General features: G+C 40.9%; 4 protein-coding genes and 3 non-coding genes across 9 annotated transcripts; 2 read left to right on the forward strand and 5 right to left on the reverse strand.

The window, feature by feature from the left end:
- Nucleotides 1–1,015: 1,015 nt before the first annotated feature.
- nek4 (NIMA-related kinase 4) lies at nucleotides 1,016–11,427 on the forward strand. The gene is made up of 16 exons (XM_071910256.2): nucleotides 1,016–1,177; nucleotides 2,213–2,479; nucleotides 2,567–2,764; nucleotides 2,920–3,027; nucleotides 3,398–3,552; nucleotides 3,806–3,950; nucleotides 4,630–5,319; nucleotides 5,420–5,470; nucleotides 5,643–5,792; nucleotides 6,717–6,881; nucleotides 7,512–7,578; nucleotides 8,472–8,584; nucleotides 8,797–8,888; nucleotides 9,096–9,313; nucleotides 9,414–9,547; nucleotides 10,426–11,427. Exons 1-16 carry the CDS (start codon nucleotides 1,091–1,093, stop codon nucleotides 10,522–10,524), a joined length of 2,739 nt encoding a protein of 912 aa, XP_071766357.2. The 5' UTR covers nucleotides 1,016–1,090; the 3' UTR covers nucleotides 10,525–11,427.
- Nucleotides 11,428–11,652: 225 nt separating this feature from the next.
- Nucleotides 11,653–13,195, reverse strand: spcs1 (signal peptidase complex subunit 1). Of its 2 annotated transcripts, XM_078283658.1 has the most exons (5): nucleotides 13,063–13,195; nucleotides 12,450–12,509; nucleotides 12,245–12,331; nucleotides 11,822–11,985; nucleotides 11,653–11,718 (listed from the first exon to the last, which is right to left on the reverse strand). In XM_078283658.1, exons 1-4 carry the CDS (start codon nucleotides 13,096–13,098, stop codon nucleotides 11,860–11,862), a joined length of 309 nt encoding a protein of 102 aa, XP_078139784.1. In that variant the 5' UTR covers nucleotides 13,099–13,195; the 3' UTR covers nucleotides 11,653–11,718; nucleotides 11,822–11,859. The 2 variants fall into 2 exon arrangements, with proteins under 2 accessions (XP_078139784.1, XP_071766387.1); XM_071910286.2 differs by having other exon boundaries at nucleotides 11,703–11,985.
- A 351-nt stretch (nucleotides 13,196–13,546) lies between these two features.
- glt8d1 (glycosyltransferase 8 domain containing 1) lies at nucleotides 13,547–19,410 on the forward strand. Of its 2 annotated transcripts, XM_071910275.2 has the most exons (10): nucleotides 13,547–13,631; nucleotides 13,846–13,892; nucleotides 14,168–14,266; nucleotides 14,466–14,682; nucleotides 14,881–14,998; nucleotides 15,099–15,183; nucleotides 15,381–15,493; nucleotides 16,956–17,122; nucleotides 17,402–17,514; nucleotides 17,950–19,410. In XM_071910275.2, exons 2-10 carry the CDS (start codon nucleotides 13,877–13,879, stop codon nucleotides 18,132–18,134), a joined length of 1,113 nt encoding a protein of 370 aa, XP_071766376.2. In that variant the 5' UTR covers nucleotides 13,547–13,631; nucleotides 13,846–13,876; the 3' UTR covers nucleotides 18,135–19,410. The 2 variants fall into 2 exon arrangements, with proteins under 2 accessions (XP_071766376.2, XP_071766367.2); XM_071910266.2 differs by having other exon boundaries at nucleotides 13,577–13,892.
- Nucleotides 19,401–26,643, reverse strand: gnl3 (G protein nucleolar 3). Its single transcript, XM_071911058.2, has 15 exons — nucleotides 26,549–26,643; nucleotides 26,267–26,325; nucleotides 25,953–26,093; nucleotides 25,620–25,736; nucleotides 25,430–25,510; nucleotides 25,176–25,311; nucleotides 24,916–25,019; nucleotides 24,001–24,151; nucleotides 23,667–23,754; nucleotides 23,114–23,291; nucleotides 22,411–22,553; nucleotides 21,997–22,133; nucleotides 21,451–21,602; nucleotides 20,406–20,475; nucleotides 19,401–20,303 (listed from the first exon to the last, which is right to left on the reverse strand). The coding sequence occupies exons 1-15, from the start codon at nucleotides 26,559–26,561 to the stop codon at nucleotides 20,203–20,205; spliced, it is 1,671 nt and encodes a 556-aa protein (XP_071767159.2). The 5' UTR covers nucleotides 26,562–26,643; the 3' UTR covers nucleotides 19,401–20,202.
- LOC139921075 (small nucleolar RNA SNORD19) lies at nucleotides 22,269–22,343 on the reverse strand. The gene has a single exon (XR_011785076.1). It is a non-coding gene; the product is annotated as a small nucleolar RNA SNORD19 (small nucleolar RNA).
- On the reverse strand, nucleotides 23,426–23,503 carry LOC139921083 (small nucleolar RNA SNORD69). The gene has a single exon (XR_011785080.1). It is a non-coding gene; the product is annotated as a small nucleolar RNA SNORD69 (small nucleolar RNA).
- Nucleotides 24,660–24,796, reverse strand: LOC139921091 (small nucleolar RNA SNORA47). The gene has a single exon (XR_011785081.1). It is a non-coding gene; the product is annotated as a small nucleolar RNA SNORA47 (small nucleolar RNA).
- Nucleotides 26,644–26,652: the final 9 nt, after the last annotated feature.

Genomic DNA, 26,652 nt, shown 5'->3' on the forward strand with positions numbered 1-26,652 from the left:
TGCTGGATTTAGTGATCGCATTTATAGAAAATAAGTGTAGGCATAGCTCAAAATTAAAAACAACAATGCAGTCATAGACATCTAGCCAAAGGATTAGATTTTGCACATCAATACAGATAAACCATTAAGGCCAATGGTTGGTCATGTTCGAGCCCCATGTGGCCATACATACCTGCCGAAGTCTCACTGGCTCACTCTGCACCCCAACCAAAGGATGAAAAGATAAAATAAAAGTAGCAATGTCAAAATGAATGATAAGTAGGCTAGTCTTAAAGATGTGCATGAGCTGTAGTTGGTGCTCACCCTAAGGCGAAGGACCACCTACTAGGCTATATTTTCGGAATCATCTAAAGTTATGTTACTTGAAAAGACTCCATTCACACTTAATGCACTAACCCTTAATATAACCCCGTCTGATATGACATATTATGATGTAGGCTATGCTGCGTGTTTATAGCGAGTGGATAAACTCTATTTCACTAATAAAAGGAAGGTGAACTTCCCTACATCATTGTTATAAAAGACTATAATATTCCTAAATGGATAGTGTGTCTGTGGTACTCAATACTACGTTTATAAAGACATAATCGTACTTTATTTTCTAGTTTTAGGATGTTTATAGTAGCTGCATAATCGCCTATTTAAAATTCCGCTGTGATATATGTATAGTACCCCTCTAAAATTGTGTATTATATATTATAGGATTGTTGGGCTATAGTTCTTTTACATTGGTACAGTATATAGTGAAGTTTATTAATAGTCTGCTCCCGTTTCTGACTTTGGACGCTAGATGGCGCTATGCCATAAATGGAGTTGTACTTTTGGTGCAGCTGGCCCCTCTGACCAACGTCGACAGTGAAGTATCAGTTGCCTAGTGACGGAAAACTAGCTACTGATGATTTCCTGTGTTTTCAAAATCTTATTGCTGGGACTTAGCTAACTTAACTGTTAAGTTTTTCAATCAGGTTTCATATGTCTGGCTTATTTGTACAGCTACAATATGAGAAGAAACAACACTAGTAATCGTGCTGAGAATCTCGTGTAACGTTTCAGCGTTCCAGATCGCGTTATGAAGACTTTATGAAGAGTGATGAATAATTATATTTTCATCAGAATCGTTGGGAAAGGGAGCTATGGAGAGGTGAACTTGGTGAAACACAAGACAGACAGAAAACAGGTGAGAAACAAACGTCTGCATGGAATTGGATACAACAATTCAGGTGTGCAACATTTAAACCTTTTGAAGTCTACATATCATCACCAAGCTTGACGCTAGAAAGGCAGCCAGCTAACGTTAAGCTGGCCTAGCTAACGGCGGCTTAAACATCTTCGTTTAATTCACCGCTACGTTGTGACAAACAGTTGTGTTTGATGGCGATTTGTGGGGCGAACAAAAAGATGCTGACACATCCAGTGTTGAGACAACGGGTGTCAGTGTCACACTCCAGTCACACGTGTCATTAAAGCGTATCGACAGACGCATCAGCTCTGTTGTTAATAACACTCGATTTTACGAATTCATAAAGGTAATGCATTGTGGTTTACGGCAGTGGTTCTAAAGTGGGCTTCTTGAGAGGGTTTGAGGGTATACCAACATGAGGGATAGTTTAACTTCAACCACTACAAGGTAGCACAATAAAAATGTATAATACTGACCATTATGTTCATAGGTTTCCCTTTCTCCACTGTTATACATACCCCACCTACTGAAGAGAAAGTTATGTAGTTTGAAATTAGTATTAAATATAATTAATTATGAAGCCATAAAAAAAAAATATTTCAGGTGTATGGTTCTTATGACAACTATTCATTGCCTAATGTATATCCATTTGAGGGTCATTGACATGGAAGAATTTGGGAACCCCTGGTCTAGGAAAACTCAACATTTGTCAACATAAACAACACTCAGCACCCAAGTACAGTACTAGGTTTAAAGGGTACATTTTCTTTTTTAGAATGGATAATAGCACACTAGAATAATGATAATATGTGTATGAAAATCAATAATTCCTTGGGTATGCACAAAATCAGAGTTAGGCCTAAGGGAAAAGCTCCAGATTTTGCATCTTATGATGACCTTACAGGTTTGAGTCTTAGTTTTCTGGTTTCTGGATTTATTCATGTTAACAAATAAATAATACATTAATAAACACCTTCCCCTTTAACTTGAATCCAGGAAGAGTGAATGTGCGTGTCTCTTTGCTTTTGCCAGTATGTGATAAAGAAGCTGAACTTGACCACCTCTTCCAAGCGGGAACGACGTGCTGCAGAGCAGGAGGCGCAGCTTCTGTCCCAGCTGCGGCATCCCAACATCGTGACGTACAGGGAGTCTTGGGAAGGAGATGACTGCCAGCTGTACATCGTCATGGGTTTCTGTGAAGGCGGTGACCTCTACCACAGACTCAAACAACAAAAGGGAGATCTCTTACCTGAGAGGCAGGTGGTGGAGTGGTTTGTCCAGATAGCTATGGCGCTCCAGGTGTGTTGTAATTGTGAAAGAAGTCAAACATAATGCTATCCTTTATATGGCAATATCTGAATTGACTGTTATGATTTTGCTTTGTAGTATCTGCATGAGAAGCGCATCCTTCACCGGGACCTTAAAACACAGAACATATTCCTGACAAAGACCAACATCATCAAAGTGGGGGACCTTGGCATCGCACGGGTCTTGGAGAACCAGAATGATATGGCCAGCACACTGATAGGGACGCCTTATTACATGAGCCCAGAGCTCTTCTCTAATAAACCCTATAACCACAAGGTATTTGGAATATCTGCTCACTTGATATCATCGTCCTTTTTGAATACGTATAGAATAAAATGTTTTGTTTGTCTGTAGGACACACATTATTGTACTGTATGTAGTGATGGCAATAGGCATCACTTAACAATTAGCTGTACTATTCTTTTTTCCAGTCAGACGTATGGGCCTTGGGATGCTGTGTGTACGAGATGTCCACGCTGAAACATGCCTTCAATGCAAAGGACATGAACTCACTGGTGTATCGCATTGTAGAGGGAAAGGTGGGTTTCATCTCGAGTTCCAGCTTATATTCGTTTTTCAACAGATTTCTCAAAGTTATTCCCTGAGAAGCTCACTATTTTGGAGAGAATCAATGTCAAAATTGTTCGGGGACTTTTGTCTTTTTGGCTGAGGTTGGGAATAGTCCTCCTGTCGTAGTCCCAAATAACCATAGGAAAGCTGTGAGTTTAGCAATTGGTGAGCATAGCAATCTTGATGTCAGCAGTTCCGCAGAATCAGGCTTTTAATAATTGATTCTTGTCTAGCTAAGACTGCACGTTATTTTTGTCAACCCTAAATATCTAGAAACCTCAATTAGGGCAACATAGTTTCACACTGATTCCTAACACTCTCCCTTGGTTTTCTCATCAGTTGCCACAGATGCCCAGTAAGTACGACCCCCAGCTGGGAGAACTGATCAAAAGCATGCTGTGTAAGAGACCCGAGGACAGGCCTGATGTCAAGCTCATCCTCCGACAGCCCTACATCAAACGGCAAATCGCCATGTTCCTCGAGGCCACCAAAGAGTAGGTGGCACTGGCAGCAAACTGCCTAGCTGGACTTTTTCATTTCTTTCTAATTTATTTCATATGGACTCTATCATCTCTCCTTTTCTCTGTCTTTTGTTCTTATTTTCTCACTTTGAATCTTTTTATACAGTCTGATATCTACCCCCCACCCCTTTCCATTGCTCACACCTCTCCCACAATTAATTGCTAGCACTAAGTAGAAGTGATTGATCCCTTATGTCTGTGTTTGTTTTGCTTCTCATCGCACCAGGAAAACTGCCAAGTCAAGAAAGAAAACTATGGGTGGCAGTGGCGACAGCAGGACCAACAGAGCAGCGTCTGTAGTGTCACCTCAGCCAAAACCTGAGAGGCTGCCACTAAGTCCCCTGCCTGAACATCTTGCCAGGGGGAGACGGGTGAGAGAATGGAGAATAGCTCAAGTTCAAGTTCAAGTTTGTTTATTTATATGGCCCTTTATCACAAGCATGTCCCAAAGACTATACAGAGAATGAGCCTAACTAGATCTAACTGATCAACAATCAGCCATAGACGAAGTGATATAGGACAAACATCAGGAAACGCAAAAGACACACAAAAGCAGATTTGAGCAAGACATAACAGCCTACCTATTCTACATAGCCTAACCTACCTGGCACCACCAGCCTTAGACCCTCAATGCATACAAGGAAAAACTTCCAAGAAAAACCATGTTAGGAAAAAAGGCTAGGCTGGTTTTACACAGTAGCTCATGTGAAATAAGTTACAGATTCCGATATGTGCACACGATGTCATTTCCCATCACTGTTACACTTTGTCACTCCAATACAAGTCAAGCTGTACTCAAGTTGCATTGTGTAAATACACCCTGTGCAGAACCATGTATCATGATGAACATGTTCTCCCAGATGAGACATCGTAACAGAAAACAAATACAATGTTGTTGCATCTTTATCTGTAGATTCATCACATATATCTGACAGATTGCATACAGGTTTTTTTTAGTGTTGCCAAGGTCCCATGACCATTTCTGAAGAAGTTTCCTCATTGGTCTATGTTTATTTTGAATAGGCCTTTGTTTTTTCCCCCTATCCTCAGAAAGAGATTTCACAACAACATAAGGACCGGAATGGTGTCACTGACCAACCTCCAGCCCAGACACCTCCAGCGCCCAAATCCCCTTCACCCGATGCTCTCAAAGGCAGCATCGTGTCCCTGGCAACCGTCAGCAACATTAATATTGATATCCAGCCGCAGGAGGACAAGGACCTGACGGAGAGACAGGTTCAGCAGCCCCAGTCAGTTGTGTCAAACCACTGGGCCGGTAACGAACCTGTGACTCACGGTGCGCCCAAAGACAAGAAAGGAAGAGGGAAACCAGATCCTTCTCCCCCTCCTGCCCCCCTCCAACCCCCTCTCAAGCCAGTATCAGGTGTTGGTAGTAGGGGAGGAGAGGAGAGGAGGCCATCCAACGGATTGTTAGGTGTTCACCCGCAGACCACGCCGGACCCTGGGGATAGATTCCCTGCCTTTGTGGAGAAACAGATGTTGGATGTGGACGATAAGGACGATACCATGGAGTTACTCGAAGAGGCTGACATGGAGAACCCAAAGCTTGAAGTTGAGAGACAGACTGCTGTTGCTGTCAGTGTCCCTGAGAGGAGGTCTGCACACAAACCCAGTGTAGAAGATGTCAGGGAGGTTTTGGACGTGAATATGGACAATAAAAATGACACTGTGAACCTCCTCAAGGGAGCTCCAACACAAGGCCTTACCTCAGACATCCAAGTAAGTGATGGAGAGATACTTCTTGTGTTATTTCATTATAATACATTAATTATTCTTCTTCTTGTCTAATTTTTATGTGTGCTAACTCCTGTCTTTGCAGGATAGCCTAGAATCCACTGAGAAGCTATTAGAGCCGTTTCCTCCTACCACAGCACCGGTGAGAATTAAGATTCTTGTACCCATTCTGTTATCATTTCTCAGAACAAAGCCCATAAGCAGACTGTATAACATTGCCAACACGCAGTGGCACAAAGTGGAGGATTTTTTTTCTGCGAGTATTGTTGGATAATGTGGAAAAAATGACTGTAATTGTGTGTGTTTAGGAACCTCTTCAGCAGGAGTCTGCCTTACAAGTCGCCAAGCCGGGCCCGTCCGCTCCAGGCCCGACTGCCCCGTACTTTTCACTGGAACCTTCCGTCTCGCAGCAGCACAGACAGAGGGACGCGAGACGGACACACGGGGATCAGGACAAGGTAAAGATAGAGTCAGGAAGTAATGAGTAGTAGTTGACACTTAGGAACTTACAGGATTATAAGTGCACAGATAGGGGAGGCATATTGGCTTTAACATCAAAATATAAGAACAACAAACACAGACACTTCCCAAAGCATAAGGGATTGCATTTTACGTTATCTTAAGAACTTGTGCTTTATGCTAATGAAACAACATACGGAAAATTATGGGCAATTTCAGGAAAATTACTGAATTACTTAAATTTCATTGTCACAATAATTTGTCTCAAACGTTTAGGCAGCTGTAGTATCTTAAGATGTGTTAATTCACAAAATTTGTCACTTGCCTAAGGAAATGTAGCCATGTTTTCAGAAAGTTAACTGTTATATAGGCAGCCATATTGAATTTCAGTAGCTCACGTCCTGAATAAGACTTTTTGTGCACTGTGTCTAGGGTGTCTGAGGATTACCTAATAAGCATTTATAAAACCTGTGCTCTTATAATGTATACTTATATCATGATTATGATGATGATTGTTATTATCATTATTATATACTTTTATAATTTTATAATTGGCATTTATCAAAGTTAAGCCATCTGCTACAGAGGGAGCCATTTTGAATTTTGGCAATATGTCACTTACTGCTTAAGATCTAGGCAACCCTTCTAGCATGAGGATGTACACCGAATGCAGTACTTTTTCGATAAGATGCCCTACCATCTAATATTTTATATTTCAATGAATCTCAAACAGAGCATCAGTTTGTATCTACGAATGAATAAATATGTTTATAGTTACATTATACTAGAATACTGGATAGCCAATAAATATTAAAAATGTGAAAAAAAAAACAAAAAAAAAAAACAGCACAATAACTACAGGAATCAGTGAGGTTAATTGAATTAATCTCAGGGATGTTGTATCTTGTTTTGCCTTGTGTTAGTCCAAGGTGTCCGCTCGCAGACCTTTGCCTCCCCCTCCTGTTGACGCCATAGCCATGGAAGAGAGGAGGAGGAGCAGAGGGAGCACAGAGATCAAGAAAGCCACCGTGGCTGCATCCTCCACATCAGCTAGTTCCTGTAAGGACGGATTCTTACCACTGCCACAGGTGAGAATGCTGCTCTACTCACACACTGTATATGGACCACTGTGTGCTGTGCTACATTACATGTGTGCCACATTACCGCACACCCATGTACATTGCTCTGGAATATCCACACTGCCCAAAGCACACTTTATGTGCGGGCAGAATAATAGGCCATAGCAACATTTCTGCAATCTTTAAACAACAACAAATCATATTGGTAGGCGGTCTTCCAGGCAATTATACAGTTTCATTACATTACTGTTTCGCTTTGAGAATTAAGTTTGTCAGTGGCTAAATTGACAGCTATGCATTATTTAAAATTATTATTGGTTCTTAATGGGCTTCATGGGCGCTTGGGTCATGAAACCTATTCAGCATGAAAAGAATCATGTGAAGTCAAATAAAGTCAAGAAGAAATCACAAGGTTTTTCTGTAACAGCAGCATTATACAGCAGTAGACACTTGTACTGACACTATGCTATTTCCATTGGCTGTTATAGTTAATGATTTTAACCATAATAAAACTGTGTCTCCAAATACGTTTGGAGCTTGTGGTGAATAATTGTGGTACATAGATCTACTCTGGCTGAAATGAACAGCTGCAGTTTATCAATCACACAAATTGTGGTGGTGAATTTCTTTTTTCTCCAGGACCGCCCTCTGTCTGCCAGAGAGAGGAGAAGACTGAGACAGTCCCAAGAGAGCACCAGCCAGCCAGGTACTCATTATCATTTTCATTCTTTTTTCTAATTTAAACTAGTACATTTCTAATTGGAACTGCACCAATAAAGACAACACAAGAACTAAAACGACATATAGCACAGAAATAAGAACATTGTAAAGAACAATACAAAAACATCAGAAAAAATACACACTTACAGTCGCACCTGCAGCCCTCTTTGAACCCAACATACACAAGCATTCACTCAGCCACGCCAGCAAACAAACAAATAGCTACGTGCACATGCATGCATACACACACGCGCGCGCGCGCACACACACATACACATACACACACACACACAGTGGCTGAGAAGTTGACTGACAGAGGGTGAGGAATCCTGGTTGCTAATTGGAGCAACAGAGCATACTAGTGCCTGAGGGGAACACTCATACCAGCACCTACAGGAGAAATTGCAGACTAACACCTAAGGGAGAGTTACAGCACCAGACAGGAGAAAAAGGGGACAGAAGCAGGTAGCTAGGTGAATAATTAAAGTTACTATGGAAACATTCCAGAGAGAAAAAATTGAAAAAGAAAACTGGGGAATACGAATAGGAGAAAGAAGCTAAACGCAGCCAAATTGCATCATTTTTTAAGGTAAACTTGAAGCAGGTCGAAAGTATGAATGGCAGACTTTGTAAGGATATTGGAGCTACTTTTCCTCATCTTAAAGAATAATTAAGCAGGAAAGTAACTGCCTGTCTGTGCAAAATTCTGAAAAAGGCAGAATATTGGGAGGTGAAATGTGGGGGTATCTCTTTTAGAAGCCTCTTAGTAAAATTAATATTCTTCACATTAACATTACAAATCTGTAAAAATAAAAAAAGCAATAGTTGGTATTTGCATTTTTGTTCTGTTGTTCACTGTAGTTTTCTGCTCCCCCACAGGTGTTAGTGCTGTAAGAAGGGCGTCTTATGATGTCACTTCCTCCAAGGCTGAGCACCACAATGCTCCGGTTGTCCGATCTGTGTCAGATTCTATCACTGAGGCTAACAATAAGGTATGGACACTCTAGACGAAGTCACGCTGTGACTTTATAGTAACTGTGTCTGATGCTATTATGAAAAGGGGTGTGCATTATGGCATAAAGCTTAAATGACTTGATATTAGTCTGATAAGCCAGATGAGATCTCATTAGTCTGATATATTATGAATTAAAAACAGAAGTCTGTATCATAATCTCTGTCTAAACAATAAGGTGTTTTGTTCCAGCAGGATAGGTTGCTGGGCCGAAGGTCAGATGAAGATGAATGCAACTCATCCACCAGTTCCACAGAGCGCTCAGAGGGCGACTGCAGAGAAGGGTGAGAGCATACAGACATACAGATAGGGTGGAAACACCATGCAGTGCACTTGTTGTTTAAAACTGTTAGAAACCTCAATTCCTCAAGTCCAACATAGAGAGCTGGCACATTACATCCCATTCTTAATAATTTAGCTCTGAAATCCTGTTTTACATTACCTATGTAACATTACAATCCACGATTCATGTGTTTATTGGTTCTCTGCAGGAAGAGTGAATCCAGCGACATGCAGGATCTAGTCCAGATGATGACCCAAACTTTGCGAATGGATGGCAGAGATGGTGTGAGCGAGCTGGATGGAGGCCGATGTGGCTCTACCGCACTGCCAGAGTTTAAACTGAACAGGAAGTACAGGGACACCCTGGTGCTTCATGGGAAGGCTCAAGAGGAAGCAGAGGACTTACCAATCAACGAATTACCAATGAGTTAGATGAACTTCAATACCATCAAAAATATTTCTGTTGTCATCAATCAGTCATCCACTCAGGTGCTTTCTTCTGTTTAACAAATTCTTCTCTCCAACAGGCTCCACGTCTGGCCCAGCCAAGATCCGGAGGGCCATTGAGCACCTGAGGACAGATGTGGTGAAGGGCCTGGGGGTCAAGCTGCTGGACAGAGTGCTGGAAATCATGGAGGAGGAGGACGACAACAAACGAGAAGTAGGGAATCAAACAAGTAAAACACATCAGACATCAGCATCACACCTAGGCTAATATACTCGTCCTCATTAATGAAGCCTTTGTAGAAATCATCACAAGTTCAAGGAGTGGCATGACTGCAAGAAACTTGTCACGGTTTACTTGTGAAATTTCATTTAAATGGCTTAATTTTGAGTGCAACATCCCACATGAATGGTGCATTCTCTAAAGAACCAAAACACTCATATGTGGCATTGCCTTCTGAAGAATACACATGTTGAAAGTAGACCTCTAATGATAGAAACATCATGCAGGCTAATTTGTTAACTACTTTGAAAAGAGATATTGCATTGTCTCTCTCCCTATTAGGTGCTCAGGAGAAGCACCTCAATAAGAGCCAGGCTCTGTGTGTTTGTTGGTTTGTTTGTTTGTATGCAGCGCATTTTGCAATGCACAGTGCTTATGGGAATTACAGTACATGCTAGCACACTCGTTTGTTTAGAGTAATTACATGTAAGGGCAGCCTTTCAGCACTTAATTTCTGTAAGCCACATTTTGTCAGACAGAATAATGCATGCTGCCTTGTTTTGTTATTGCCTATGTAACATGCAAAGAACTGCTTCAATAGATAATACATATACTGAGACCATGAGATTGACCTCACTGGTGTGATCAAGTTTAAAATGATGCATTCATATTCAGATCAGACTGTATGATCGCAGTGTATGCTCCTTTCATAAATCAAGACCACCATGTGAAGTCCTTTCACAACCAGCACAATGGAATCAAATTGTCTGCAAAGTGCAAAACCCAGTTTAAGTGGAGCTCAGGCAGGGTAAATCACCTGTCTTTTGTTACCAAAGTGATCTCATTTGGAATATTTTTCTCTCACACTGCAGCTGTGCCTTCGGGATCAAATGGGAGAGGAGAAGTACCAAGCCTATGCTGTGATGGTGAGGCAGCTGAAATTCTTTGAGGATGTTGCCTTGAAAGTTTAGAAAACGCTGTATAGACCCAGGCATTAGCCTGTAGTGGCATTTCAATGACAAAACTCGCAAGAATAACTGAGAACATGCGAGCGAGCAAGAGGACTGCCCACGCAAGGAAATGGCACCGCCACATGCTTCCAGGAAGAGCCGTGCCAGCTCTCGAACAGGAGGGAACTTCGTCTTTGTGAGTAATATTCCAGTAGAAATCACATACTTGAGCGCGCACACAACCTGAAGGAGTGAGCAAAGTCTGTTCCTGACCCACTCTGTGCGCTCTCCAAGCCTTTTTCTGCGCTCAAGTTTCATTTAGTTTTGACAGTCGGGGGTGGGCTCAGCGCTGGGCCTTTGTGTCTATAAATTTTCTTAGTTACTATAAAGTCCCTGCCCTTGTCTGAAACTGTGCTGTGATTGGCTGTCTGTTATCCTCTGAAGCACAAAACATGGCAGCACCCCTTTCGCAGAGAGCCTGTTCACAATAAAGACAAAAAAATCCTGCTTCTACTCCTCTCCCTCATCTTTTTAATCTGCCTTGATGTTGTTGCACAGGATTCAAGCCAATGCAATATTGCTCACAATGACGAAGTTCCTTCTTGCGCACAAATTCTCACTGATGCTCCCAAGTTTTGTCATGGAAAATGCCCCTATATGTGCTGATTTTGTACAGGCAATCATATGTAAATATCTGTGTAGAAAATTTTTGTGCCTCGCTTTCAGCACAAATATATAAAATAGCGATTATAACTTACCTATGCAAAGATTTTGAATAATTTTAAAGCAGACTAGTTGTCATTGTACTTACTGTAGTGGAGTACTAGTTGGTTTATAATGTACACCAGAATATCAAGAATTGTACCTATATCTTTAAAGACACTAGATCTCATTTGTGCTGCTTTTTGTATTTTCTTACACAGAAGATAATCTAGATCATGTATTGTAGATATTTACAGTAGAATCTTTCTAATAAATGCAGAATTTTTTTATTTTTCTTTGTTTACACTTATTTTCCATAATGTTGAGAGCTAGAACAAGACAAACAAAAGACAACACTAAAGCAGGAATGTCTCATTGTACTGATAATCTCCCAACTCATGATATATTCTCAGTAAACCTTGAGCAAATAAAAAACAAAAAACAAAAAAAAAAATCACAAAAGAAATATCTCAATTATAAGCATGCACAATATTGGATGTTTATTGGACATACAAGTTTTTCACCGTTGACTGACAAACATTGTAACAAAGTTATTCTTCCAAATGCTTCTAATGTGAAATTTGTGAGACAGAATTCAAAAGAACTTCCATTATAAAAAGGATGTATTGGCAACTGGGCAGGGTTGGTTCTGAGTTACTTGTGCTTCTTCTTCTTGAGGCTTTCCTGAGGTTTTTGGCTGGTTTCCCCACTGCTCTCTGGTAGGGCCGGCTGCCAGGACAGAGGGCTCTTTCTGTACATTGGCCAGGGGGGCAGGGTCAACTAAAAGCATGAGGAGAAAAAGAAAAAAGTTAGATATAGTATGGGATATAGTTTCTGGGCAACTACATACATCAAACTTGCCCAGCCCTGGTATAGTAACAGAAGAGATCCAGTAGTTTTTGTATTATGGGAGAATTTTGCTAATGATCTCAAGTCATGAATGGATGTTGAGCTGCGCTGGTGTAAAATACACAGTGCATCTATGTATTGCTCCTTCACAGAAGTAAGACAGAGAACAATACAAAGTAAAATAACTTACCACACAGGACACAGCAAAACCAGCCAGTACTATATACACTGTCCACCCAAACTGTTCAATGACCAGACCATATGCGAATCCAATCACCTGCAAAGACAATGCAAAGTATGACAGTGAGCAGTTAGCTGAATATGGGGCGAAAAGCACAATGCCATTCTAGTGGGATGTTTTAAATGAATAGTTTCCAAATGTTAGGGATAGTTACCGCTGAGACGAGTATTATTCCTTGGAAAATCTGTTCAGCCAGCTTCTGGCCTTTATAATCCTGTGACAGACAGTGACCGGGGAAAATATAATTAAAGCACATAAATGACAGCAAGTCAATACAGTAGTAAGTAACGTTAGTGACTACATGCAAGATAAATAAAGAAAGTTGGCCTGACAGCTGTGTTTTCACTGACAATCACAGCACGGGAAGTAGACCAATATAAAGACTACACTGGATAAAAGTACAACAAGCAACATTATTACAATATGGTCCAGTTTCGCAGACATGGAGCGCCTTAACATCAGCCAATAAATAACAACCTCTGCAAGTAATGATGCCGAAAGTAGCTTGATGTTGCATTATTAAATGTCACCGATGCAAAGCAGGCGTCGGCTGTAGGAGCTAGCTATGGATGAAATACCAGAGAAACCAAACTAACCATTGATAAGGTAAGTTAAAGTAGCATTAACGGTAACGTTAGCTAGATATGAAAGAAATGAAACAGACGGAAAAGCATGTTAGCTAGCATAGCTAGCTCACTGAGATAACCAGTAAAAGAGCATTTAAACCAAACAAATATTCTTGATACATTAAATGAATAATGTCTTACCATATGCGTTGGAATGGTGTTGAATATAGACAACATCTTTCTATTTTAGGTAAACAAATGAGCGGAATATGGTCCAAACCGAAGTATGTTTGACTTCCGGTTTCAAAATGCTACGTAGTGCTGTGGAGGACCCGTACGGCAGCTCCCGAGCGTCATAACTTCACTGATGTGTGCAGGTTCACAGAGCTACGGAGTATACGGATTGGCTGAAGTGCTATATATTATGTCTATTGAACTGACTCGATGGTTTGCAGTTAGTCGAAATGGGAATTACATGCTTGAAATGTCCGCCAGTCAAAATACATCGCGTATTACCTTTTATCTATGCAGTTTCTGGCTTGTATTTCCCACAATTAAAACATATTAAATTTGATGCGATGTAATACATAATCTGATGATCTGCATACTGAAAACGACTGGATAATCTAATTTTAGAATCAGGCAAACACATAGGCATCTATTACTACGAGCATTCCAGGTAATGGATAAACTTGTTGATGTTGAGTTGGCACTTTGGCTTGAACGTAAATGAGTTTTGTAGACTGTATGGTTTGTTCTTGCAACTGACTGTACGTGCATTGCGGAAAGTATAAATTAACATGTGCATGCACAGTTAAAAGCCAGTAGTTTGCAGACAGCCTTGTGTGTTTATGCAATCGCCACGCAGCGGTGCAGCAGCATTTCGACTTCACATCACTCTTTATTAGCCAGCTAGCCAGTATCTCGTGCCTTACACATCTTTCAAATTTGTGCCTGCTTTGTATTTATTTTGTTATTCAGCAGACCTGCTGGAGGGACGAATGAGGGCGTTATCATGACATTGAGGAGAGGTGAGTCAATTTGGATAAACTAGTTGCTTTTTGATCCATGGGACTTGCAACTATGAAACATCTGTCTAGTCTAGATACACTAGGCAATATTTTGTGCAGTGTATGTGGGCAACACCAGTAGCAAGAGGTAACAAGTGGAAATAGGGGAACAAAACTGAAGCGAGTCATCGGGCAATATAGCTGCACATTTATCATCAGTTATTATCTTTTCGCCTGTCACAGTCCCCAGATCGTTGCCCTGTATCTCCATATGTGTTCTTCATTGTCTCTTTCAGTAAACGTGGTCATTCTGGTGCTGCTGGCTGTGGCCTTCCTCATCATAGTTCAACGAAATCTCCTAAACCTCAATGACTTTTTACAGAGAGAAAACCCAGGTATGTTAATCTTGGTGTGTGACCCCAGCTGTCAGTTGTTTGCACCTAGATAGATGTGAAGTTGACACATTGTTGGGCACATGTGGTGTGTTATTGTGCACATCAGACAGGAAAAATGAACAGATTAAGTGCATTAAAATGAAACCACCAGCTTTAACATATAGAAGCGCGTGAGGTCCTAAAGAACATGTGTTTCCAGATGCAGTGCCGGGTGTGATTCTTCCCTTCGAGGCCGAGTTGTCTCCAGACCTCAGACTGGAGTCGGCGAGGACGGGGGAGGAAATCCCTGTGGTCATCACTGCTGCTGAGGAGAGGCTGGGCGCTGTGGTGGCTGCCATGAACAGCGTCTACCAGAATAGCAAAGCCAATGTCGTCTTCAACATAGTGACTCTGAATGACACAGTGGATCATCTGAAGTAAGACAGTAAATGGAAAACCTGTAATGCTACAGTCACACAATTGCATTGCCTCGGGTGCATTGATGTTATTCCCTTTGCACAAGATACTGTCCACAGGAATGTGTCTAGATAGCACACAAACAAAGAAGAGTTTGTGAAATTGTCAGCCGTAATTGCTTCATCTAATGTAACTTCTTCCCCTTTTTCGATCAACAGTGTGTGGCTGAGTAAGACGAGGCTAAACAATGTTAAATATAAGATAATTGTTTTCAAGCCTGAGACCGTCAGTGGGAAGATGTCCAAAGATCCCAAGAGGCTGGAGACTGTAAAACCGGTGGGACAACATATTGTACACTAGCTCAGAATAAATATTAACACATACTCTTTACCTACTGCTGTGTCTGACAACTTCTTTCAAATGGTTTGTTTTTCAGTTGACTTTTGCTAGGTTCTATTTGCCTGCGTACATACCTGATGCAGAGAAAGCCATCTATTTGGATGATGATGTCATTGTACAAGGTAAGACACCATGAAAGAAGTGTTTCTTTGGCTATGGACCCAATAAAGATTCAGTGTTTTTAACCGCTCACGTTCACTCAGAAAATATTGTTTCCCATGCACCATTTCTCTCTTTAACTTTAAAGTAGTAAGAGAAAATGTCCAGTCTCTAAGGAAGAAAATGATGAATGGATGTTGACTGTTGTGTTTGGTCCCAGGAGATATCCAGGAGCTTTATGAAACCAGCCTGAAACCAGGACATGCCGCTGCCTTCTCGGATGACTGTGATTCAGCATCTGCGAAGGGCTTTGTTCGAGGGGCTGGAAATCAGGTATGCACCTCTTAGCTCTGCACAGATAGAGGTCATTACAAGGCTGGTTTCCCATACATAGTTCAAACCATGACTTACGCTAACTATCTTCAATGATGATCTCTGCGGAAACGGCCATGGAAAAATCCATCCGAAAACACTTTAACACAGTTTAAAAAAACAGCTATTGGCAATGCACCTTACATTTCTGGGTTCAATTTGTTGTTCGGGGTGTATTCTTCTTATTCCAGAGGATAACAGGCTAAATGTAGACAATGTAACGTCACGTTGAGATATTTCCAGCGCAGCTACAATGCAGTTTAATAGCAGAAAAATGTTCCACTGTCTAAAATATGAACAGTAAACGTCAGGTTTTGGTGTCAGTCCCTCAGAATCAAAGTGCAAGGGCTTCTTTGTAGACTCATTTTGCGCCGACATTCAACAATCATACAGGGAGCAATCTGTCATAGAAGAGGTAGAGATACTGATATCAGATATTTTCCCACCCATATTGGCTGATACCGATATGCATTTTTGCAAGAATCTTAGTACAAATGCAGGTGCAAAACAGATTAAACTTTTCAGACATGTCTTCTTATCATCTTAAGATAATTGTTTTTTCAACAAAAGACCATGTTAGTTTTATTCTGTTGCTAATTTGATAGTTGTATTAAGTGACAAAGTGGCACAAAAATGCCAAATATCAGCAGTAAAAATAATATAGGACTGATACCAATATTGCTTTTCAATGCTGATATCAGCCGATAATGATAGTCTGTCGATATATCACTGCATCCCTAGAAGAGATACCAGTTTTTCCACTGACAGTAGCCTCAGTAGACCATAATGCAATGCAGCCACAAGACATGTTGAAAAACTCTCTTGCTGTTACTACGCTATCGCTATCACTCTCTCCACCTGCATGTACTGAATGCAGCAAGTTCAGGCCCGCTCTCTGGGGATTGTCAAATGACATTCTGGGAAATGCAGGAAATCACTAACTGAAGTAGAAGTAGATGAGGCAGGTTGTGGGAAACTGGGTACACCAAAAAAGTAAATTACAACATATTTTTTTTGATTAAACATTTAGTCTATAAAATGTCAAACATGTCAAATGCCCATCACAAATTACCAGAGCCCAAAGTCTTAAAATTGCTTACTTAGTCTGACCAGCAGCCAAAAAAACCCAAAGTATTCATTTTATAATGATATGAAACAGAGAGAAGCAGCAAATCTTAGCATTTGTAAAGCTGTAACCAGCAAATGTTTGGTATTTTTACTTGATAAATGACTAAAACGATTAAATGATTATCAAAATTATAATCGATACATTTTCTGTCGATCAATTAATCTACTAAATGTTTCAGTAATACACAGAATAACTCCTGGAGCGCCTTGAACAGAGTGTTGTTACATAACTTTTCCTTGAAGGGCCGTCCGTAGTAGATCATAGTTAACTAAATAAAGACGTCTTTTCCAATAGAATAACTACATAGGCTTCCTGGACTTCAAGAAGGAGGCTATCAAGAAGCTGGGGATGAGGGCCAACACATGCTCCTTCAACCCAGGCGTCATCATTGCCAACATGACTGAGTGGAAGAACCAGAACATCACCAGGCAGTTGGAGCGCTGGATGGAGCTTAATGCACAGTGAGTCAGTCACACTGTGTGGAAATGACGGGTGAACAGGACTGAGCCAGACAGAGGCAATAGAGGCAGTCTTTGCTGCTAAACTGCAGGCAAAATCAGAATCTGTTCCCTCATACTGAAATTGAACAACATTTTAATCCAGGGGATTTAAGCCAAGGGAACTGACCACATTACAGAGGAAAAAGTGATGTGCTTACAAGTCACTGGCCAGTGGTTTGAGTGCAAAATCATGATTGCAGTTGAAATGCCTCTTCACTCTAGTGTCATTGGTCTCCACAGGGAGGATCTGTACAGTAAGACACTGGCAGACAGTATCACCACCCCTCCTCTCCTCATCGTCTTCTACAAACATCACTCCACCATTGACCCCATGTGGCACGTCAGACACCTTGGTAAGTACTGGTTACTGACAAGAGACTGGAAAGAATGTGAAGGCCTTTTTAATGAACCATCAGCTGTAAATGAAACATTCACATTACCAGTGGACTCATTTATTGGGAGGTCTGTCTTAGATACATCCATCACAGATTTTCTTCCATTCATGCTCATTCACAAAGCAGTTAGTAGAACCGAGAAGTCTGTAGTGAGATGTGAGTTGTAGTTTTCACATTTAAGACTATTGTGTAATCTGGAGAGAGCAAACCTCTGTCTCCTAGCTACCAACCCAATAATTAAATTACAGCACCAAGTGGGAATTCCAGCTTTATGGTGCAGTTAACGGCAGATCTTAAGTCAGTATGATATATTGTTGAATTCTCACAATATTATGCAGTTCAAGCCAAAGAAAAAAAGAATTAGCAAATGATGGTAAATCTTTTGTTTTTAAGGTAGTACAGGTGCTGGAAACCGCTACTCCCCCCAGTTTGTGAAAGCTGCCAAACTCCTCCACTGGAATGGACACTATAAGCCTTGGGGGAGAACGTCCTCCTTTTCTGACGTGTGGGACAAGTGGTACATTCCTGACCCCACGGGCAAATTTCATCCAGTGCGAAGACACACGGGAGACAAATAGATCGAAAATGAGTATCATGAACCATCAACCAGCCAAGCCAGCCCTGTTCCAGCAGGATCCCGCCTCTTGACGTCTCAGGAACAAACACAAGTATGATGCAAAGCCGTTTCACTCACCAACCCTGTATTTCAGTTCTGCCATCCTTCTGACATGTAGACCTGTGTATTCCCACATTGCCTTGAACGCATAGAATTCATCTTTGTTTTTTCCTACCCAACACATGTAATTGTTGCTGGGAGCATCCAAGTATTCCACACATGGGAAAAGCAAGTGATTTCCATTATTTATTTATTGTACTTGCGATGGTGCGGTAGAGAAAGTGTTTCAGCTGCTCTTTGGTGCAGAAATTCGATGCCCTTGAAATTGTTACGGTCTGTGCTTCTCCAAACATTTTAATATATGAAAACTGTTGAAAGCAGCTTGTTTTACTAGGGAAGCATATTCTTGCATATGATCAGAGAGGTAGTGGTATTGACCTATACCTTGTGATAGTGTGCCAAGACCAACACATGCTTAAACCAACTTATGCCAACATTCTCATAATAAGAGAATCAGTGGGAGGGTCATTGAGTATGTTTACATGCAGCTTAATAACACAACTGATTTACTTTTATTCCCAAACAAAAGGATTTTGTATAAATACCTCAACCATAAAGGAGCAGCTCAGTTGGCCCAAGCCTGACTGAACTTTTCAACTGGTTTAAAAAGTTTTCCTCTGAATGACCAGTTCAGTGTAAGATTATTTAGCAGATATTAGCCGTATAAATGCCTGATGTCATTACCTCACTACAATACTTTTTGTGGACAAGTAGTGCATTTTTCAAGACGTATTAAACATTGCACATATGCTTATTTATCTTATTTCAGTATATTTTACATTTTGCAGGAATTGTCTGCGCTTAATTCAAGTCTTTCATGTGTGCAGTAACAATTAGAAATAACAAGAAAACCCGCAAGAAAAAAAAGTAATTTTCTAATTTTGTTGAATCTAATTTTCTTTCTCTCCCACTACTGCAGTCAGTTTAACGGTTATACCCTGCATGTAAATGTAATCAATTTTGGTTTGAATCGCCCCAGCTAACTAGAACATACCAAACACATGAAAATCCGAAATACGAACACACATACAATACTGCTTTGCCCATGAAGCTAAACTCTTGCAGTGGATGTCAGGATTTTTGCTATGGTTTTTAATAGTTTGATATGAAAACCACTAACCAACTCACACCTCTTGAATAACAGAAGAACATGATATAAGTTGCAGAGTTGTCATGCTTTATCCCTTCATTGTCAGTATTTTTATACTCTTTACAAAGCATTCAACTTGCTGGTGTAAATATTTGTCATCCTTTTGTATAGAAGATGAAATAAAATTGTTACCGTTTTATCATTAAAAACTTGTGATGCCATTTTCAAATTTATGTCCAATGTATTGCTGTGCATGGCCTATTTTTCAAGACTCAGAATTTCTAAGGTTGTCTCCAGTTCCATTAAGATATCTAAGCTTTTCTATGAACACTACTTGAAAAAGTGATATAATTATCACCAACCACAATCAACCAATGAAAATGTAGTAAAACTCATCATTAGCTTATAAGGTGTATTTGAAAAAGACTTCAGAAAGGTGGCCAGGAGAGGGGGATGTAAAACTATAAACCAGTTTGAGGCATTGCAGAGGGTTATTTTATTACATGTAGGCTATATACAATAATCTGTCTGAACAGAAGATGTTACAAATTACCTCTAGACATTCAAAGGAGTGACCTTTCCACCGACAGTTTCAGGAAAAATTTACTGGTTAAATATGGCTTAACATATTTTCTTCCAGGCTTATAAGACAGTGAGGGAAGGACACACATTCAACACCAGTGACTGGGTTAGGCCCAGTCTGAAACCAGACAGCCAGCCAGTCAGGACAGGCAGCGTCCTTCAAATACTGATTGTGAATCAGTTTTGCTTTTCATGGCGAGATGGTCAAATGCACACTGTACAGTGATTCTACATCAGCGTGGTCAAGAATCTTGACAAGTCCAAGTCTGCATGTCTACAAGACATGTGGGGGTAAAGATCATTTAAAATCTGTGTTGAAGTCATAGGCGTCATCTGTCTTGGCTGTACAGAGGCTGATGTCGACTGGGACAGGCTGGAACCGCACTTGGCCTGGCTTACCTGGAAAGATGAGGCAAATGGTTTCAAAATATGGCCACATGAGTGCAGACCTTACTTGGTGATGAATAGAGAATAAGGAGCATTTATGAACGTAGAATTTACTTGTGACTGATGGCCTCTGTGGTTCCTCTGTTTCTTCCACTTTTTCGGACTCCTCAGCAATATGCTCGAGCTGAAAGAGCAGCAGACGTTTCAAAGACTTTTAAATAAATTCCAGCAATGCATTTAGATACACTGATTGCGCTCAATAAGGGGTCTAAGCCAGCAGGATCAGAGTTGGATTAGAAGTCTTCATCAGCAAATCAAGACTTGCGTTATTGTCCTCATTTCCATGCTGGTGTGCAGACCAGACTTCACAGCATGCTCGGGTTATTTTAAGCAGCTGTAGAGTCTGGGTAGTTTTCCACACAATAAGATAAAAGTTCCAACCACCTCTGAACATTGCATGTATGCTCAAAGTAGGCACAAGTCACTCTGGCTATATAAATGTGTGATCTTGCATCAGTAAGGTTTTGCACTGATTGGAAGCAATCTGGATACAAGATGATTGACCTGATTGCCTCACACAGTAGGCTCAAGGAGAGCAGATGATTAGCATGCCATCACTTATGGTGCACAATATGTTTTACATCTTTTAAAATATGTAAATCTCATTCCCCTCCCCAATTTTGAGAAGAATGAGTAAAGTATTCTAATAATCTTTAGTGTATTCTAATTTGGCTTTAGGTGTGTAGCAGCTGTGAAACAACTGGAGTGAAGTGTCTGTATAGAGCAAGGAAAGTATTACGTAGCTTGAGATGTAGACTAGAGTCTATTTAATCAAGCAGTGCAGGTATGTCAACTATGGTAATGCACTGCAGATGTATGGCGACCAGAGTCTTTGCTTTTCAAATATAGCACACTCCTGATATTGTACGCAGAATTGTTTGGTCTGCAGAATTTGGCTAACAAATATCAGACAGAACTTAAATTTTAAGGACAGATATGTTTTGCACTGGCTAACAGAAACCTGGGTGCCCACTAGACTTGGGACTCTACTGTAAAGCAACTGCTACTAGAGCTCTCCGCTCATCCAGGCCTGAATTTGAGAAATAACAAATCAACAAAACAAAACTCCTGTGCCATGATATTGGTTCTACATAGTTACCTCCTCCACCTGCTCCTCCTCCTCCTCCGCCTCTTGCTCTGTGGGTGCAGCGGCAGGTTTCTGTTCAGGGATGTCACTGACGCTCAGCAGGCCTGTGGTGGGGCCTTTAGAGATGAAGCCTATACTACTGGCCTGGTTGGGGAACTTGACACCTGAACAGGACAGCAAAAGTTGGTGTCAGCAGCACACTCAGAAGTTACCATCTTCTTTTAGTGGCTAGATTACCAAAATTCCATTGAGTCTTAAAGTAAAACTGATGTACTGATCAGTAAAAAAATACAGCTTTTGAGTATCAATGATCAGTTGCTTTTGATTAACAATTTGAATTAGTTTGGAGAAAAATTGAGATACAATCTCATTTAGAGATCCAACATCGTTCTATGTTGAAAAGGCAGAATATTTGGTCAGTTTAATCTAATTTATGCTATATGTGGCTCTAGAAACTATATTTTAAGTATCAGGAAAACACCAAATCCCCATTTTACCCTGATATCGGTTCAATATGCAATTCAAATGCAACCTACAACTGAAACTAAATACCCGTACCTTTCAGAGTATCCTCATTGCCAGTTTTGATTCTGTTTAGGTCCCAGCCCTTCTGCATCTCAGCAGCCATGGCGTCAGACAGGTAGGGAGGGAGGCTGTGGTTCTCTGGTGCTTTACAGTGGTAGCTCAGCTTGGCTCTAAGACGTGAAACCAGTGAGAGACAGTTAGATTGAATTTGACAATGAAGATAAGGCTGCTTCAGTTTTTCCCCCAACTATAAACAAGAAGTTTATAGTTTATTATTATTATAATGGTAATTGCAATTAGCCTGGCATAGCGTTTGGATCAGAGTTGGATTAGAAGTCTTCATAAAGAAATCAAGACTTGCGTTTTTGTCCTCATTTCCACACTGATGCACAGACAATTGCCCACCCTCCTGATCCGATAGCTTGAGTAAACTGTGAGAACACTCACCCTGTCCAATCAGCCAGGAAAGCAGTGGCTGCTTGCTGTGTGTTAGGGACTCCGCCCTTAACCAGATAGCCACGTTTCTTGGCGAACAAGGTTAAAAACTCCAGGGAGTTCCTGAAGTCTGGTACGTTGTACTGGAGCATTATCTGAAACAAGAGGGATAAATGACCTTGAATGCCTAAATTACCATTTTCATTTATAAGAAACAACCAAGAAATATTTACTTCTTCAAAGAAAACCTAAATTGCACCACCCTACTCTGTACACTATAACAACTACACCAATGTTTCTCCTCTTCAACAAGATAAAAACTGAAATTTATCTACTCTAGACACCTGCACACCTCAATCCCTCTATCCAATTTCCACCCATTGTTTGCTCCCACTCCCACAAAGATGTGTTCTTTCCCCCTTCATGGGATTTGTGTTGGACATGGATCCCCGTCCCCCACTATAGAACCTATTGCTGATATTGTAATGTCTGCTGCACTGAACCACTACCATTTTACTGTACCTCTTGACATTATATTTTATTTTTGTACATTGTTACAAATACTTGCCACTTTTGTTTTACCCATAATTTGTCTGGAAAACCCACTTATCAATTTGTCTGGATAGCCCATTGATGAATTTAGAATGATGGCCATCCTTAATCACCTGGTACATCCAACAATCCGCAGTGTTGCCAGATCTCCCACCCCGCCTACCTGGGTCGTGTCACACTGTTTGAGCAGAGTCCTGACAGCCTCCAGCACGCTCTCCTGCCCCTCTTCCAGCTGCAGACTCCTCAGGGCCATGGAGGCTGCTGGGTTGGACGGCGACGCCACAATCCCTGGGCTGTCCAGCAGCTTCACGTTCTTGAAGATGTGCACGTCCTGCATGGACCTGAGGGTGGGGATAAGATACAACTAAGAGGGGCTAGTGGCAGAAATAAATCACGTTGGGACCCAATATCCAAATATGCAATTACGGGAATGAATACAAATACATTCTTTCAGATGAGTTAGTGACAAGGTATGTGTAAGAAGCTCAGTGTTGGATTGAAGAAAGACTCCATGGTCTTGTCAGATCATCAACTTCATCATACACTTCTCCCACCAATGACACACCAAGAAAAACATAACAATCCAATAGTAATGCACAGAATACTTCCAAATTGTATTGGCAATTCTGCTAAATATGCCACGTTCCACAGATCTCAGGGGAAATGGTGCATTTCTCCTCAAAATTAGGATTTTCTTATGTTTATTTTTGACTCACTTGGTGATGCCTCTCTTGACCCCGGCATTGCACGCCTGCATCCCCTTTACACTGTTGACCAGACTGCTCTTCCCCACGTTAGGGAAGCCTGAGGGTGATAGGGCACATGAGTTAAAGTTGAGGATTCGACAAAATGGTGTGAACAAATTCAAGGAAATGAATTATAAGCAGAATTAGTATATACACGACAGTAGAACAGCTGGATCACAAAGTTGGATTTCAAGTCCTCACAGAAAACAGTTTGTCCTAATCCACAACCCTTGGAATACAGTGTCACATTCTCCAACAGAAAAAAAGCTGTATAGTTTCAGTTATATGAGAAAACTATGCTTACCGACTATGCCCACTTTGAGCGAGCCTTCACTCTGTGTGTTCGCTGCATAACTTGCAAGAAGCTCGCTGAGACAGCTGTTGCCGAAGCAGAACGCTCCTCTGGATTTGTCCAGGACTGCATTGGAAGCGACTATCCTGCTCTTCTTTTCTTGCTGATGAAGACAGAATCAGACAAGTGAAATGCTTTAAATGCGTCACCCACAAAGAAACATTATGCTTTTTTTAACTTTGCATTGCTTATATTGGACAGCAAAATGACTAGCCCTCTGCATGTCACATTTACCTATTTTAGATGCTAGCAGTTCACATCCTTGCATTATCTGAATTAACAAGACTAACTGCTTGGGCCCCTTGATTAGGATTTTGAGAGCTGACCCACTAAATACATAGAAATAATGTCTGTTGTCTGATTTTTTTTGTAAGCATGAGGAAGTTGAAGGTCCTGAAGAAAAATTAGGTAATGTTAAAAAATTTTAAAAATACGCACATCCTGCTTTAGAAAGCTGCATACACATTTTGTGTCAATCATTTAGTGGGTCACTTCTCAGAATTGTGGCCAGCTGGAGATTCTTGTCAATACCGACAATGGAGGGAAAGAAAGAAGAAAACCGACTCTGTTTTCAAATAAAGAAAATAGACTCAATACAGCCCATATTTTCTGTTGTGTTCACAAACACACACGTCAGCTCTGCTGTATCACACAGAGCCACTCAGTTGTGTTATTTGTTAGTTAATCTTGGAGGTTATAACCAGTTATAACAGCACAAGACAAGCTGCTCAACCTTCTCAGTCCTCCATGTTACAACTACATGATGTTAGATACACCATTAACTGAAATTGCCTACAAATCAGCCTATATGTCCATAGATATTTCTATGCTGCAAACAAATGTTTTTTTGATCACTGGACCTCCTACCACTGTTTTGTCCTGGATCTGTGTGGACGCCTTGAACGCCACGACTGGAAACTCCCGCTGTAGACACCGTATCCACTTCTCCACATTTTCTTTAGGTACCAAATCTAAAAAATGCAATGAAAGTCAAGACACAGGAGACATGGAAAGTGCATTTAGAGCTATATCAACTTGATGCTGATTGCACTAAAACTCTAAGTAGATCACATTGCCAAAAGTGTGTGTACGTCACAGTAAGATGACATGCCAGTGTCTCCATTTACCTATTTTATTTAAAACAAAAAGTAGTTTCTTGTTGCCCTCCCTCTGGAGCACAGCCTCCTCCAGCTGCGGACACCTGTAACCCAGCGGATCACGAGCATCCAGGACTTCTAGTATGACATCAGATGCATCAATTACCTGAAAAAGGGAGAGACCAGATGGATTTCAAATGAATGTAAAAGCAATTCCTTGCTACAGTGTAACATTTTACAGCAGGCACACCTCCATTACCTGATAAACAAGCACATTGTCTTACCTTGTTTAATTCAGAGCAAAGGAACTGTTTTGAACTCTTGTCTAAGGCAATCCGTTTATCTGACTGCCTGCCAAACTCGTCCTATGCAAATAAGACACAAAGAAATGAAAGTAAGCAATAGACAGTAAAATTATAATATACTAATTTTAAATTGTAACAAATCATTCGAGTATAAGTTTTTGCCCTTTACCCGCCGAGCCCTCTTGGCCTTGGGATCTGTTTCTTTTGCAGCCTCCCTCTCCTTCTTCCTCTTCTGGGCTCGCTCCTCTTTTTTGGCTTGTTTCTTTTTCTCTTTTTCCTCTTCAATCTGTGAGAAAAATTTGGTCAATAAGCACTACTGTGTAGCAAAACAATGTTACTATCATCCATCTACATGCACTTCAGAAAATGGCTGCCAATGGTCTGGTGGTGTAAAAGACCCCAGCACAATGTTGTCAATTCAAATCCTTCCTCTACATACAACTTGACAGGCAATGTTTACAATACATCAAAAGACATGACAGAAAAGATAGTCAGTCCCAACCTTTAACCTCCTCTGCTCTGCTTCTCTGAGAACCTCCTCTTTGAAGGGAGCGATGCTGGGCACTCCGGGATCCTTTTTCGGTCGTTTGCTGACTCCTTTCTTGTTCGCCTCTTTTCTGAGTTTTCTGTTGTGCTCCCGCACCTGAACGTCAGACACCAGTGAATGTAACTCAAATTGTTGTAGACATAAAAATGAATTAAACAAGTTACAAATTATAATCGCAGCAAACTCGTATGCCACGCACAGACACACGAGTCGTGCAGGCCTGACATCGTTCAAAATGCAAATACAAGTAGCTATTGCCAGACACTTACCTTCTTCTGTATTTTATAACGTTTGGAACATGACAGCCGCTTGCTTGCTTTCCTTAACTCTAAAGACAAGAAAAGTAAAAAAGCTTAGCTGATGAAGGACTGGTTAATAGGTGGCATGAATGCCGACTGACCACTGTGGTGGCTGTTAGCTAACGTTACTTTATGAGATCAACTAAAGTTAGCCTGTTAGATAAGTGACTTTTTCCATGTAATAAAAACCCCGAAGAGATATTTTTTAAAGCGCATATATTTGTGTGACACGGCTAACAGTAATGCACTTACTTGGTCGCTTCATCGTGGTGCCGTAGACCTGCCAATGTGACTGTGCTGCTCTCGCACGTGGAGAAGTCGACGGGCTCTGGTTTCCGGTTCTTCTTCTTCTTTTG

The sequence above is a fragment of the Centroberyx gerrardi genome, chromosome 5, assembly GCF_048128805.1.
Source record: "Centroberyx gerrardi isolate f3 chromosome 5, fCenGer3.hap1.cur.20231027, whole genome shotgun sequence".
NCBI lineage: Eukaryota > Metazoa > Chordata > Actinopteri > Beryciformes > Berycidae > Centroberyx > Centroberyx gerrardi.

Coding starts and splice junctions, on each gene's coding strand:
- nek4 (XM_071910256.2), top strand. CDS start 1,091: ATGAATAATTATATTTTCATCAGAATCGTTGGGAAAGGGAGCTATGGA. Junction 3,553..3,805: donor TTCCTCGAGGCCACCAAAGA/GTAGGTGGCACT, acceptor TCATCGCACCAG/GAAAACTGCCAAGTCAAGAA. Junction 5,320..5,419: donor GCCTTACCTCAGACATCCAA/GTAAGTGATGGA, acceptor CTGTCTTTGCAG/GATAGCCTAGAATCCACTGA.
- spcs1 (XM_078283658.1), bottom strand. CDS start 13,098: ATGTTGTCTATATTCAACACCATTCCAACGCATATG. Junction 12,332..12,449: donor GAATAATACTCGTCTCAGCG/GTAACTATCCCT, acceptor TTGTCTTTGCAG/GTGATTGGATTCGCATATGG. Junction 11,986..12,244: donor GTTTTGCTGTGTCCTGTGTG/GTAAGTTATTTT, acceptor TCATGCTTTTAG/TTGACCCTGCCCCCCTGGCC.
- glt8d1 (XM_071910275.2), top strand. Junction 14,267..14,465: donor TTTACAGAGAGAAAACCCAG/GTATGTTAATCT, acceptor ATGTGTTTCCAG/ATGCAGTGCCGGGTGTGATT. Junction 17,515..17,949: donor GTGGCACGTCAGACACCTTG/GTAAGTACTGGT, acceptor TTTGTTTTTAAG/GTAGTACAGGTGCTGGAAAC.
- gnl3 (XM_071911058.2), bottom strand. Junction 23,292..23,666: donor GTCAAGAGAGGCATCACCAA/GTGAGTCAAAAA, acceptor CCCCACCCTCAG/GTCCATGCAGGACGTGCACA. Junction 22,554..23,113: donor AACAGTGTGACACGACCCAG/GTAGGCGGGGTG, acceptor CTCTTGTTTCAG/ATAATGCTCCAGTACAACGT.